Below are 15214 nucleotides of genomic sequence, written 5' to 3' on the forward strand. Positions count from 1 at the left end.
CTGATGTTTACTAACTGTATAACTTTCAATGCCTCTTTGTACTTCTGTTTCCTCAGGTATAAAATGAAAGTAATAACAGCAATAATGTAATAATAGTACCTTCCTACTAGGGGTATTTTGAGGATATAAAGGCTTAGAAAAGTTTCTGGCACATGGGAAAAGTATACAAAAAATGTAAGCTACCATTATTACAATACTGTATTATGTGAATAGATGATCCCATTTCTGGTCAGGGTATAAAGAAGTCTGTGACACATACTCAATGGTGAAAAGCTGAAAGCTTTCTCCCTAAGATCAGGAACAAGACAAGGATGTCCTCTCTCACCACTTGTATTCAACATAGTACTGAAAATCCTAGCCACAGCAATCAGACAAGAAATAAAAGGCATCCAAGTTGGTAAGGAAGAAGTAAAATGTCACTATTTGCCGATGACATGATACTATCTATATACAGAAAACCTTAAAAGATTCCACCAAAAAACTACCAGAACTGATAAATGAATTCAGTAAAGTTGCAGAATACAAAAATCAATATACAGAGACCTGTTGCATTTAAATACACTAATAATCAAAAAGGAAATTAAGAAAATCCCATTTACAATTGCACCCAACAAAATAAAATACCTAGGAATAAACTTAACCGAGGAGGTGAAAGACCTGTATTCTGAAAACTCTAAAACAATGATGAAAGAAATTGAAGATGATTGGAAAGATATTCCATGCTCATGGATTGAGAGAAAAAATATTGTTAAAATGTTCATATCCACACAAAGCAATCGACAGATTTAATGCAATCCCTATCAAATTAGCAACAGCTTTTCACAGGAATGGAACCACAAAAGACCCCAAATAGCCAAAGTAATCTTGAAAAGAACAAAACTGAAGATACACAATCCCAGATAACAATATATACTACAAAGCTGTAGTAATCAAAACAGTATGATACTGGCACAGAAAATAGACACATAGATCAATGGAACATAGAGAGTCCAGAAATAAACCCATGAGTATTTGGTCAATTAATCTTCAACAAAGGAGGCAAGAATATGCAATGGGAAAAAGACAGTCTCTTCAACAAATGGTGTTGGTTAACCTGGACAGCTACATACAAAAAACTGAAATTGAACCACTTTCTTACACTATACACAAAAATAAACTCAAAATGGATTAGAAACCCAAATGTGAGACCTGAAACCATAAAAATCCTAGAAGAGAGCACAGGCAGTAATTTCTCTGACATCAACTGTAGCAACATTTTTCTAGGCTGTCTCCTAAGGCAAGGAAACAAAAGCAAAAATAAACTAGTGGGATTACATCAAAATAAAAAGCTTTTGCACAGCAAAGAAAACAATCAACCAAACAAAAAACAATGTACTGAGTGGAAAAAGATATCTGCAAATAATATATCTGATAAGGGGTAAATATCCAAAATATATTAAGAACTTATACAACTCAATTACCGCCTCCCAATAATCCAATTAAAAGAGGTGGAAGACATGAACATTTCACCAAAGAACACACAGATGGCCAACAGACACATGAAAAGATGCTAAACATCACTCATCATCAGGGAAATGCAAATCAAAACCACAATAAGATATCACCTCACACCTGTCAAAATGGTTAACATCAAAAACACAAGAAACAAGTATTGGAGAGGATGTGGAGAAAAAGGAACCCTTGTGCACTGTTGGTAGGAATGCAAACTGGTGCAGCCATTGTGGAAGACAGTATAGAGGTTCCTCAAAAAATTAACCACAGAACTATCATATGATCCAGTTATCACACTACTGGGTATTTACCCAGAGAATATGAGAACACTAATTGGAAAGGAAATATGTACCCTTAGGTTTGCTGCAGCATTATTTACAATAGCCAAATTATGGAAGCAGCCCCAGTGTCCATCAATTGATGAATGGATAAAGAAGATGTGGTGTATGTGTGTGCTATAAAAAAGAATGAAATTTTGCCATTTGCAACAACATGGCTAGATCTAGACAGTATGATGTGAAATAACTCAGTCAGAAAAAGACAAATACTATATGATTTCACTCATATGTGGAATTTAAGAAATGAAACAATGAACAAAGAAAAAAGAAACAAAAAATCAGAGTCTTAAATATAGAGAATAAACTGGTGGTTACTGAGGGGAGGTGGCTGGGGAAATGGGTGAAATAGGTGATGGGGATTAAGAGTGCACTTATCATGATGAGCACTGAGTAATGTATAGAATTGTTGAGTCACTATATTCTATACCTGGAACTAATATAACACTATATGCTAATTATACTGGAATTAAAAAATAAATAATTAAAAAAAAAGAATTCTGGGATGGGAGGAGGGTGGGAGTCCAAGATGGGAGCCTAGGAAGATCCTGAATTCTCACCTCCTCCCACAGATATGCCAAATCTATAGCTACATATGGATCATTTCTCTCTGATAAAGATCTAAAAACTAGATGAAGTACTCTCCACAATAAAGGAAAAAAGGACCACATCAAGATGGGTAGGCGAGGCAGAGACACAGCCTTACAAAAAAACCCCCCAAAACCCACTTCTGGTGTGGTGACACAGAATAGGGAGGGATCTCACCAGACAGACACTTCTTTGGAGGAGTCAGGGATTGGTGCTCCACAATGGGCCCCCAGTCCCTGGGATCTGAACCACGAAGATGAGCCCCCGGAATGTCTGGCTTGTAAAACCAATAGGTCTGATGTCTGGGGGTCCCAAAGTGCTATAGGAAACTGAGATTCCACTCTTGGAGGGCTCACTCACCCTGTACAGTCTCACTCACCCTGAGACCCAGTGAAAAAATAGGAGTTTGAAAAGAGGCAAGGTTTTGTGTGGGAGAGATTCATTTGCTGATCTGGGGGCATTGGTTGGAGGAGTAGGGGACAGTTTAGATGCTTCCCAGATATGGATGCACTGGTAGACACCACTGCTTCATTCTCCACACTGCCTACTAGCACAGATGGGTGACCTTGGATGTGGTACCCTCTCACTGTCTTGCTGGGATGGGTCGGGTGAGCAGTCATGGCACATGCTGAAACCAGAGAGCATAAACAGTTGTGAAGTTCTCCTGCTCCCTAGCTAAAGTCTGCCAGCACTGGCTGTTGCAACCCATCCCCACCCTCCCCTGGCTGGGGCTGGCAACTGAGTAGTTGGGGCATCCTTCCACTCCCAAGCCTAAAGTCAGTGCATGCACACAGACAAGGCACTCACTCTCTTGCTACATTGCTGAATACTACCAGTGCAAGAAGTCAAGACATTTTCCCACTGCTTTTCTAAAGCTAGGGAGTGTGTCCAATCCCCTACACTTCCAGCTCCTTTACTAAAGCCAGTGGGCATGTGCAATCCATATAGGGGACATCTGTTGGTGGTCTGACCCTGGTGGCCAAGAGGACCAGTATTCTAGAGCTCCACAGGACTGTAACAGTCCAAAAGACAGCTCTTGGTAGGTCACTATGCCCTGGGCACTACAAAGACAGCAGACTGAAACACAACCCTAGTCTTCCTGTGAAAAAGGCCTATTTACTTAGCCTGAAGCTTCAGCCTGAGGGATAGGCTTCAGGTTTCCCACACATCTAGAGGCTAAGGAGGCATATCCAGGGAATGTAAGCAGGGAAATACTATCCTTGTGCATCCCACTAGCCTTGCTACAGCTCAATGAGCCTTCCCAGATTTTTGCAACTGTTGCCCAGGGTCAAGATCTCCTGGTCTGGAGGCTAAGAGAGATTATGACTGTGGCTCCATAGGATTTTTATATATTTGCAAACTTTAAAAGCTCCTGCCTGAGTGAGGGTCTGACTTCCAAACTAGGTGATAAACGAGATTCCTTCCCTTGGATCACTAATAGGTCTTGGCACAACCTCAGCAACAGGGGCATATCAAGAATAAATCAGGTTGGGGCGCCTGGGTGGCTCAGTCAGTTAAGCGTCTGCCTTCGGCTCAGGTCATGATCCCAAGGTCCTGGGATCGAGCCCTGCATCAGGCTCCCTGCTCAGCAGGGAGCCTGCTTCTCCCTCTCCCACTCTCCCTGCTTGTGTTCTCTCTCTCACTGTGTCTCTGTCAAATAAATAAATAAAATCTTAAAAAAATAAAAGAATAAATCAGGTGGCTTAGATAATTGCAAAGGTTTGAGAGACAGCCAAGAGTTAGGGCAATGTTAAATGAGAATTAGCATCACTTACACAAGGCCACTCCTTCAAGATAGAGAGGTAGCTGTTTCACCTAATACACAGAAAAAACACAGAGAGTCAAGTAAAATAAGGAAACAAAGAAACATGTTCCAAATAGAAAAACAAGAAAAAACCTCAGAAAAAGGCCTTAATGATATAGGGATAAGTAATCCACCTGATAGAAAAATCAAAGTAATGGTCATAAAAGTGTTCACCAAACTCTGGAGAAGAATGGATGAACACAGTAAGAACGTCAACAAAGACATAGAAAACGTTAAAAAAAAGTACTGAACAGAAGTCACAGAGCTGAAGAATACAATAGCCGAACTGAAAAATATACCACAGAGGTTCAACAGTATACTGGATGAAGGAGAACTATGGATCAGTGAACTGGAAGATAAGAAATGGAACTCACCCAAACAGAGCAGCAAACAGAAATGAGAATTTAAAAAATGAAGATAATTTAAGGAACATCTAGGACAACATCAAGTGAAATAATATTTGTGTTTTAGGGGTCCCACAAGGGGAAGAAAGAGAGTAAGTGGCAGAACACTTACTTGAAGAACTATGGCTGAAAACTTCCCTAATCTAGAGAAGGAAACAGGAGGTCCAGAGAGTTCCAAATACAATGAACCCAAAGAGAGCTACCAAGACACATTATGATTAAAATGTCAAAAGTTAAAGAGAAAGTCTTAAAAGCTGCAAGAGAAAAGCAAAATTGTTATGTATAAGGGAAACCCCATAAGGCTATCAGCAGAAACTCTGCAGAAGAGAGTAGCATGAGATATCAAAGGGCTGAAAGGAAAAAAAAAATTTCCAACCAAGAATACTCTACCCGCCAAGGTTATCATTCAGATTTGAAGGAGAGATAAAGAGTTTTCCAGACAAGCAAAAGCGAAAGTTCATCACTACTAAACTGGCCTTACAGAAATATTAAAGAGACTTCTTTAAGCTGAAAAGAAATAGAACTAATTAATAATAAGAAAACATATGAAAGTAAAAATCTCACTGGAAAAGGTAAATATACAGTAAAGGTAGTGGACTGATAACTTATAAAGCTATTAAAAGGATAAAAGACAAAAGTAGTAAAATTAACTAAAACCACAAGAATTAGTTAAGGGATTTACAAAATTAAATGGTGTAAAAAATGACACCAAAAACACAACGTGGCAGGGGAGAAAAGTGTAGGGTTTTGAACATGTTCAAATTTAAGTTGCTTTCAATTTAAAATAGACTGCTATATACATAGGATGATATATGTGAGCCTTATGGTATCCACCAAGCAAAAACTTATGGTAAATACCAAAAGAAAATTAGAAAGGAATCTAAAGACAATACTAAAGAAAGTCATCAAATCACAAGGGAAAACAGAGACAAGAAAAAAAGAGAGGAACTACAAACACCAGAAAACAATTAACAAAATGGCAGTAAGTACATACCTATCAATAATTACTTTAAATGTAAATGGACTAAATTCTCCAATCAAGAGACATAGAGTGGATGAATAGCTTAAGAAATAAGACACATCTATATACTACCTACAAGAGACTCACTTCAGAAGGGCACACAGAGACTGAAAGTGAAGGGGTGGAAAAAGGTGTTCCATGAAAATGGAAACAAAAAGAAAGCTCGTGTAGCTATATTCACATTGGGCAAAATGAACTTTAAAACAGCCTATTTGTAACAAAAATGATTAAGGGCACAACCCAGTAAGAAGATATAACATTTATAAATATAAATGCACCCAACATAGAGGCACCATAATATCTAAAGCAAATATTAACAGACCTGAAGAGAGAAATTGATAGCAATACAAGAATAGTAAGGAACTTACTTACATCACCACATTTATTTACACCCCACTTACATGAATGGATAGATCACCCAGATAGAAAATCACTAAGGAAATATTAGCCTTAAATGACATATTAGACCAGATGGACTTAACAGACATACAGAACATTCCACCCAAAAGCATCTGAATACACACTCTTCTCAAGTACGCATGAAACATTCTCCAGGATCAGTCACATTTTAGGCTACAAAACAAGTCTCAATAATTCAAGACTGAAATAATATCATGCATATTTTCTGACCACAATGGTATGAAACTAGAAATCACTTACAAGAAAAAAACTGGAAAAACTACAAGTACATAGAGATTAAACCACAGGTTACTGAACAACTACTAGGTCACTAAAGAAATCAAGGGAGAAATAAGAAAATACCTAAAGATTAATGAAAACAAATACAACACACCAAAATCTATGTGATACAGTAAAAGTTGTAGAGGGAAAGTTCATACCAATACCTCAAAAAATAAGAGAAATCTCAAATAAGCAATTTAACTTTACACCTAAAGAAAGAAGAAGAACAAATGAAGCCCAAAGTTAGTAGAAAGAAGGAAATAACAAAGATCAGAATGGAAATAAATGAAATAGAGATAAAAAAGACAAATAGTCAATGAAACTGAAATCTGGTTCTTTGAAAAGGTAAATAAAATTGACAAACCTTTAGCTAGACTCCCCAAGAGAAAAAGAAAGATGGCTCAAATAAATAAAATCAGAAATTAAAAGGGAGGGCACTTGGGTGGCTCAGTTGGCTAAGCATCCAACTCTCGATTTCGGCTTAGGTCATGATCTCAGGGTGGTGAGATCAAGCCCCATGTTGGGCTTTGCCTTGGGCACGGAGTCTGCTTAAGATTCTCTCTTTCCGGGGCGCCTGGGTGGCTCAGTCGTTAAGCGTCTGCCTTTGGCTCAGGTCATGGTCCCAGGGTCCTGGGATCGGGCCCCGCATGGGGCTTCCTGCTCAGCGAGAAGCCTGCTTCTCCCTCTCCCACTCCCCCTGCTTATGCTCTCTCTCTCTCTCTCTCTGTGTGTCTCTCTGCCAAATAAATAAATAAAATCTTTAAAAAAATTGTTTAAAAAAATAAAAAAAGATTCTCTCTTTCCCCCTCCCTCCCTCTAAAAAAAAAATTAAAGGGGAGAAGTTATAACTTACATCACACAAATATAGAGGATCATAATAGGCTACTATGAACAATTATATGCCAACAAATTGTACAACATAGAAGAAATGGATAAATTCCTAGAAATTTACAGTCTTCCAAGCCTGAATCATGAGGAAATAGAAACTGAATAGACTGATTACTAGTAAGGAGATTGAATCAATAATCAAAAACCTCCCAATAAACAAGAGTCCAGGACCAGATGGCTTCACTGGTAAATTCCACCAAAAATTCAAAGATTAATACCTATCCTTCTCAAACTCTTCAAAAACAAAACAAAACTGAAGAGGGAAAGCTTCTAAACTAATTTTATGAGGCCAGCATTACCCTGATATCAAAATGAGAAAATGACACCATAAAAAAAAAGAGAGAGAGAGAGAGAATTACAGGCCAATATTCCTGGTGAACATAGGTCAAAAATGCTCACAAAATATTAGCAAACTGAATTCAACAATATATTAAAAGGATCATATACTAAAATCATATGGGATTTATTTCAGGGATTCAAGAATGGTTCAACATCTGCAAATCAATCAACATAATATACCACATTAACAAAATGAAAGATAAAAAGCATATAATCAGCTCAATAGATGCAGAAAAAGCATTTGACAAAATTCAACATCCACTTAAGATAAAAACTCTCAACAAATTGGGTACAAAGGAAATGTACCTCAACATAATAAAGGCCATAAATGACAAAACCACAGCTAATATCATACTCAACAGTGAAAATCTAATTTTTTTAGGGGAGGAGGGGCAGCGGGAAAGGGAGAGAGAGAATCTCAAGCAGGCTCCATGCCTAATGTGGAGCCTGATGTGGTGCTCAATCTCACAACCCTGAGATCATGACCTGGGCTGAAATCAAGAGTCAGACACTTAATCTACTGAGCTGCCCAGGCACCCATCAACAGTCAAAATCTCAAAGCTTTTCCTCTAAGATCAGGAACAAGACAAGGATGCCCACTCTCCTCATTTTTATTCAACATAGCATTGCAAGGCCTAGTCACAGCAATTAGGCAAGAAAAAAGAAATAAAATGAAGGGAAACTGTCACTATTTATAGATGACATGATACTATAAATAGAAAACCTTAAAGACTCTACTAAAAAACTGTTAGAACTAGTAAATGAATTCAGTAAAGCTGCAGGATGCAAAATTAATATATAAAAATCCGTTGCATTTTTTTAAAAAAGATTTTATTTATTTATTTGAGAGAGAGAGAGTGAGCGAAAGAAAGAGCACAAGCAGGGGAAGCAGCAGAGGCAGAACAGAGGGAGAAGCAGCCTCCCCGCTGAGCAGGGAGCCCAATGTGGGGCTCAATCCCAGGACCCTGGGATCATGACTTGAGCCAGAGGCAGATGCTTAACTGACTGAGCCACCTAGGCACCCCATAATCTGTTGTATTTCTCTACAGCAATAACTAAGTAGCATAAAGAGAAATCAGGACAATAATCCCATTTATAATTGTATAAAGAATAATAAAATACCTAGGAATAAATTTAACCAAGGAAGTGAGAGACGTATACACTGAAAAGGATAAGACACTGATGAAAGAAACTCAAGATGACATAAATAAATGGAAACATATTCTGGACTCATCGACTGGAAGAATTAATATTATTTAAGTATCTCTACTACTCAAAGCAATCTATATATTCAATGCAATTCCTATTAAAATTCCAGTGAACTTTGTCACAGAACTAAAACAAATAATTCTAAAATGTGTTTGGAACCACAAAAGACCCCGAATAGTCAAAACAATAACATTGAGAAAGAAGAACAAAGCCAAAAGTATCACACTACCTGATTTCAAACTATACTACAAAGCTGTGGTAATCAAAACACTATGATCAGTGAAACAGAACAGAGAGCCCAGAAATAAACCCATGCACATATGTTCAATTAATTTAGGACAAAGTAGGCAAGAATACACAATGGGAAAAGGACACTCTTCAGCAAATGGTGTTCAGAAACTGGACATGCAAAAAAAATGAAACACAATGTGCAGTGAACTGAAATCTTGAAAACATGAAGACATATTCTGGCCAAAAAGAAATCCTTTCAGCTTGTTTACAAAGTAAAAGATCCAATACACAGATGTGCTCATTAGCTTCCCAGACACTCCCTGAATTCACATGGTTTTTTGCCACGGCTAATGTGAAACTTGGGAAAGTATTTAGCTACGAGTCCAAAAAAACATGAACAAAATAAGGCAAATTTGGAAATCCTAAAAATACAGGAAACTTTTCTTCTTATTCCTTTATTAAAGCAGACCAGAAATGAAACCTGTTCTGACAGTCTTAACAAACCTCAAAAGAGATTTAAATGCTTTTACAAAGGAAGCATGCACTTAAAAGACTTAGTGTAATTTTCTGTCTTTTTGAAAGGTTCAAAAATATTTTATTAGGCAATAATTTGATTTCAGTTTATTAGATTACTATAATCATACAATGTATTTTCTGAATGTTTTATTAACTATGGTATGTAAAACCTGACAATTTTAGTAACATTTATTACAAATAAACACCTTCTAGTCTTTATATTTTTTCTAACCTCTTCACTAAACACACTTTTCCAGCAGAAACTGGATCCTTCTAAAATTAATTTTCACTACTAATCTTTAAAAGGGCAAAAAGGGTAAGGAAATTCTAGATGAGAAGTTCAGTAAGCAGGCTTACTTACAATAGACCAGACTCTAAGAAACCCACAATAAATATGTCTCCAAGTGCATATCAGACTCACTGTCACCTCAGTGTAGTGTATCCAACATATAACCTACCTCCTCATATCCTCCCCCACAATATACTATCAACAAATACACCCCACATATACCGTGATACACCTCAACAAAACAGAACAAAACAAAGATTCTTCTTGACTTCCTTACTCTGTCATGTCATCAAGGCATGTGTCATAGCATAATCATTTTATCAGCCACTTCTATGAAAAACCTCCAAGTTCAGGTACTTATTAGCTCCTGCCTGGGTTATTTTAACAGACTCCTAATTTGTCTCCCCATTTCTCATCTATGACAAACATCAGCCAGCTAGCCAGTTTAAATACCACTTTAATCACAACAGAACTTAGTGCAAGAATCTCAAATTGACTTTTATCCTATGAGCAGTGGAAAGCAAACTATAATGGTATTCAAAGTCTTTATGTTCTGCTTCTGTTCAGTGTGAACTCTCTCTGCAGTCAGGCTGAGCTACAGCTCCTACTGGTGAACTGTTCAAGCTGTCCTCTCATCCTCACTTCCTTGTTAATGCAAATTAATTATCCCAGCACACTCCACTGGAAAGCTACTGTGGTTTTCAGTAACCATTACAGCTGCAAATAAATTCTTTACCTGCAGAATTTCAACAACACTCACATATTGTCTGACCCATTGATGAGGCACTAAATCATACGGTCTCCTACTGTCAAGTAATTATACCTCTATGATCTAATTTCACTAAGTAGAGCCAATTCCCTTATGGGCCTTTATATTTGTTGTGCTTCTTGGAGCCCCTGCCACATAGCTTGAAACCTGGTAAATGCTCAGTTAATATTTGGTGAGCAATGAATGATCTGCCTCTTTAGTTTCTGTATAAAGCCAAACATATTTATAAATTGCAATGTCCCTCTAAGGCTTTTCTCTAAAAAATGAATTATTACTTTACGTACATTCACGCATCAGGGATCCCCAAGACCATCCACAGGTTGAGGGATCCATTAGGAAGACTCACAAGACTCAGCATATAGTTGTATTCATGTCTAAGATTTTTTTTTTTGAGTAATCTCTACACCTAACATGGGGCTCAAACTCACAACCCCAAGATCAAGAGTTGCATGCTCTACCAACTGAGCCAGCCAGGAGACCCACGCCTAAGATTTATTATAGTGAAAGGATACAAAGCAGAATCAGTAAAGCTGAAAGGTCCATGGACCAAAGTCATGGGAAACCAAGTGGAAGCTTCTGAGTCCTCTCCCAGTAGAGTCACCCAGCATCAAATTACAGCAACATATGTTGTCTACCAAGGAAGCTCATTTGGGGGCTGGTCATATAGGCACTCTCCCCCTGGCACCAAAATTCCAGACTCCTAGAAAGTATTCAGCATAAATCACATTGTTTGTAGTCTAGGCACGGTGAGACACTCTAAAGTTTTACATCAGTGTAGGGAACTGGTGACCATTCAAGTTCTCAGATGCCAGCAAAAACATTGCAAGCAGGCCTTTCTAAGAAAAGTAGTCTTGAGCCTGCTATGTTAACCCTTTTCTATGTAGTTAATTTCATATTTTTATGGGGAAAATGTTACAGTGTTAACCATATTTGATTTATAAGAGGCATATAAAGCATTTTGGTTTTGTTTTTTGGTTGGCAACAGTTTTTTATTTTAAAGATTTAAGATTTAATTTTATTTATTTTAGAGGGGGAGGAGCAGAGTGGGCGGACAAGGAGACTCCACACTGAGCGTGGAGCCAGATCGGGGCTTGATCTCAGGACCAAGATCATGACATGAGCTGAAATCAAGAGTGGGACACAACTGACTGAGCCACCTGGGTGCCCCTTATTTTTTTTTTAAATTAAAATCTAGCATTTATTTATTTTTGTTTTTATTTTTTAAAAGATTTTATTTATTTATTTGACAGAGAGAGACAGCAAGAGAGGGAACACAAGCAGGGGGAGTGGGAGAGGGAGCCCAATGTGGGGCTCGATCCCAGGACCCTGGGATCACGACCTGAGACGAAGGCAGACACTTAACGATTAAGCCACCAGGCACCCAGAAAATCTAGCATTTAATCAGAGATGCAATGCCTAGACTGTCATCTAAGAATTAAAAGTTATGCAATTTAAAAATAATTCATATCCTTTAGGTGTTTCAAGTTTTCTTTTTTTTTTTTCTTGTAAAATGAGGTATCTTTTTTCAAACCAACACTTTTGTAATTGTCAGGATAAAGGAATTAAGTATCAACATCTTACAGGAAGCAAACCCTCTTGGACAAGCTCCTTGTCTTCTCTTTAAATGTTGGCTGGGTGTGGGCACCTGGCTGGCTCAGTTGGTTAAGCTTTTGGCTCAGGTCATGATCCCAGGGTTCTGGGATTGAGTCCTGCATCAGGCTCCCGAGGAGTCTGCTGCTCTCCCTGCTTGTGCGCGTGCTCTCTGACAAATAAAGAAATCTTAAAAGAAAAAATGTTGATTGGGTGCTAGAGCACTGTGATAGCTGTTTTTGGTACATCATCTTACTAAATCCTCATAACAACCCTATATGCAGTGATGGTTTCTATTTTATAGATGGAAACTTTGAGAGGCTGAATAACCCACCCAGGTTTATCATGGTGCAGTTGGGATTTAGATGCAGATCTGCCTCATTCTAAATCCTTGCTCTTAGCTCTACACCAACTACCTCTACCTAACAAGGCACAGCCTCCTTATTATAAATCATTTCCCTCCAAACAGTAGGGGTAAGGCCACCTTGTTGTTGGAAGAGAAAGGGGTAAGTTGAACCCAGGATATTCCGCTTTTTCCTTTCCAATTCTTGCAAATTAGAAATCAAATTATACCCCTTGCTTGTTAAAATCATTAGGAAGCTCCCCATTCAGCACAGCACAGCACATAATTTTCTCCTTCATCTGACATCAGTCTGTTTGAAATCAGACAGACCTGTATCAAGATCGTGACGTTTTACTTACCAGATCTGCAGGTCTTGGGAAAGTTAAGCTTTCTGAGTCTCAGTTTATTCATCCACAAAATGGGAATCCCTACCTCACAGGTTTGCTGTGAGAATGAAATAAGATAATATACTCAAAGGACCCAACCTACACGTATTTGCCGAATAAATGACAGCCTGCAATACTGGCATAACTGATTTGTGAGTAGCAAGCCAAATCAATAATCTGAGGGAGAATGAGGTAAGAGAGAGGTACCCTGACCACCAGGTGTCACCAGCGGCCCAGAAGAGCTGGTCTAACTGCCAGAAGTGGCGGGGTGGAACCCTGCAGCAAAGAGGGTAAGACACACGGTTAAGACAGTCATTTGCAACTACAGGACATTCAAGAATTGGTTTTGGCTTTTCCACACTTGAAGAGCTGGTACAATATTTGCTGCACCATTTTAAGTTATAGTGTTCTCTCACCCGTGTGTTAAAAATGATTGTAGTGCAATTAATTAGCTGAATAGCCATAAAAGATCTGGCAGCACAGTTTAATCTTAAAAAGTATCCTTGGTTAACTTCTTTAATTCTGAGAGTCGATAATGCTTTATACAGCCTTTGCTTTGGCCAACTAGCCATTTACATTTTCTGGCTTCTAGAGGCTTCAGCGTTGCCACCGCAATTTTCTGACCCCAATTCCACAACCCATTGACCTTATTTCCTTTACACTAATAGGGATGACACGTAAAAAGAAAGCAGAATATTTTTAGGGTAAAAATAAAGTCTATGAGCAGTAAATTTAGGCAAAATTAGTATTAACTGTTAACCTCTTACCTTGATTTCAGGAACTTGAAAATTCATTTTAAAAATTTCGGTAAATTTCCTATTTTCTTAAGGAACACCTACCCTACAGCAAATCTGTCAACCTACCAAATAGACCTTACATGACTCAAGGAACACTATCACCCTTGGCTTCATTCTGGAACCTGCCAATGACAGAGTGCCCAGGGGCTCATTTCAAAATGAGGGCGGGTCTGGGCTCTCCTGGTTCTAAGTCCTTCACACTGAGAGCCACTAGTGGCCACCTCAAGACTGGTAATTCAGTGAGTGTTAGCGCGTAACTGCAGACGCAGCTCTCAGATGAGGCACAGACTGTTGTCTATCTGCCAGGGACCACCGGACTCAAGTCAAGCCTGATCGGGCCTACCCTGGCCGCATCCTGGGCTTCGGAGTCCCCGAGTAAGCAACAAGAGAAAAGGAGTTATGCTAAACACAGGTTTCTCTTCAGAGCCAGGGCTCTTGGAACGCAAGCAGTTTGAGTTATTTTTGTTTTTGTTTTAACAACAATTCAAGTTCCACTTTGCATTTCGCACATATGGAAATGTCTTAAGATAAACCAGAAGTATTCTCTCCCTTCCTGCCATTGCTCCCATTCCTAGAGAATTTAGGAGGGAAGCGCAGATCCCGGGAACCATCTGGAATCAGGAGAGCAGGAGCCAAGCCCAGCTGAGATGGACCCATTTGCGAAGCACTTTGTGCAGATCAATAAACTCCTGACTGATTTCAGACTGGTCCCTAGAGAAAGAGAAGCTCGCGAGGCTGGCCTTCCCCCTGGAGCAAATGGGCCGAGGAATGACAAGCTGCCCATCAAAGAAACCCCTGCGGGGCAGGCGAGGGCGCAGCGGCTCGTGGGGCGCGGAGGGCGCGTTACCTGGGGGACTCTGCGGTAAAGCTGCCGCCGTCCAGCAGTCGCATCTTGCAGAAGAGGACCCCATTGACGAAGGGCACCGAGGAGAGCTCCTCCAGCTCGAAGTCCACCTTAAACTTAAACTTCTTCTTCTTCATCATCATGAGAGCCAGACGCCGGCGAGCGGGATGCGGGGGCGGCCCCAAGGGGCGCGCGGGCCGGCGCCGCCACCTCAGCTCGCCGGAGCCCCGGGCCCGCGCAGCCCCATGGCCGGGGCCGCGAGCTGCGCGCGGGGGCGCGGCCGGGGGGCGCCGCGGGCCGGCCGGAGCCCGGGCAGGGGCCGCCGCCGCCGCCGCCTCTCGCGGCAGCCCGGGCCGGAGCGCGGCGGCGCGGACCCCGCCCGCCCGCGAGGAGCGGTCGTGCTGCAGCTCGCCTGGGCTGTGGGCGCCCTTTCGGTGTGCAGTTCGCCGCCGCCGCCGCCCGTCTGAGAGCCGCGAGAGGCGACGCCTGGAGGACGGCAGCTGCCGCCGCTACTGCCGCTGCCTCAGCGCCACGGGGCCCGAGGCGCCCCCAGCGGCGGCGGCTAGCAGCGCACCGCGGGGCGGAAGCGGGAGGGCGGGCGAGGAAATTCGGGGCGGGCGGGCGCTTCGCCGGGAACTGACCCACGACGGCAGTTAGAGCGTCACGCCTCTCTGGAGTTAAAAAAAGAC

General features: G+C 40.5%; 1 protein-coding gene across 1 annotated transcript in view; it reads right to left on the reverse strand.

Moving 5' to 3' along the window:
• EEIG2 (EEIG family member 2) overlaps positions 1-14725 on the reverse strand; it is a 91335-nt gene extending 76610 nt beyond the window's left edge. The window contains exon 1 of the mRNA XM_028102129.2: positions 14529-14725. Within this exon, the coding sequence (XP_027957930.1) occupies positions 14529-14668 (140 nt within the window). The 5' untranslated portion in view covers positions 14669-14725. The remainder of the gene's footprint in view (positions 1-14528) is intronic.
• Between the last annotated feature and the right edge of the window lie 489 nt (positions 14726-15214).

This window comes from Eumetopias jubatus, unplaced genomic scaffold (assembly GCF_037043125.1).
Source record: "Eumetopias jubatus isolate StellerSeaLion01/CBP00866 unplaced genomic scaffold, mEumJub1_p1.0 scaffold_4, whole genome shotgun sequence".
In the NCBI taxonomy this organism is placed as follows: Eukaryota; Metazoa; Chordata; class Mammalia; order Carnivora; family Otariidae; genus Eumetopias; species Eumetopias jubatus.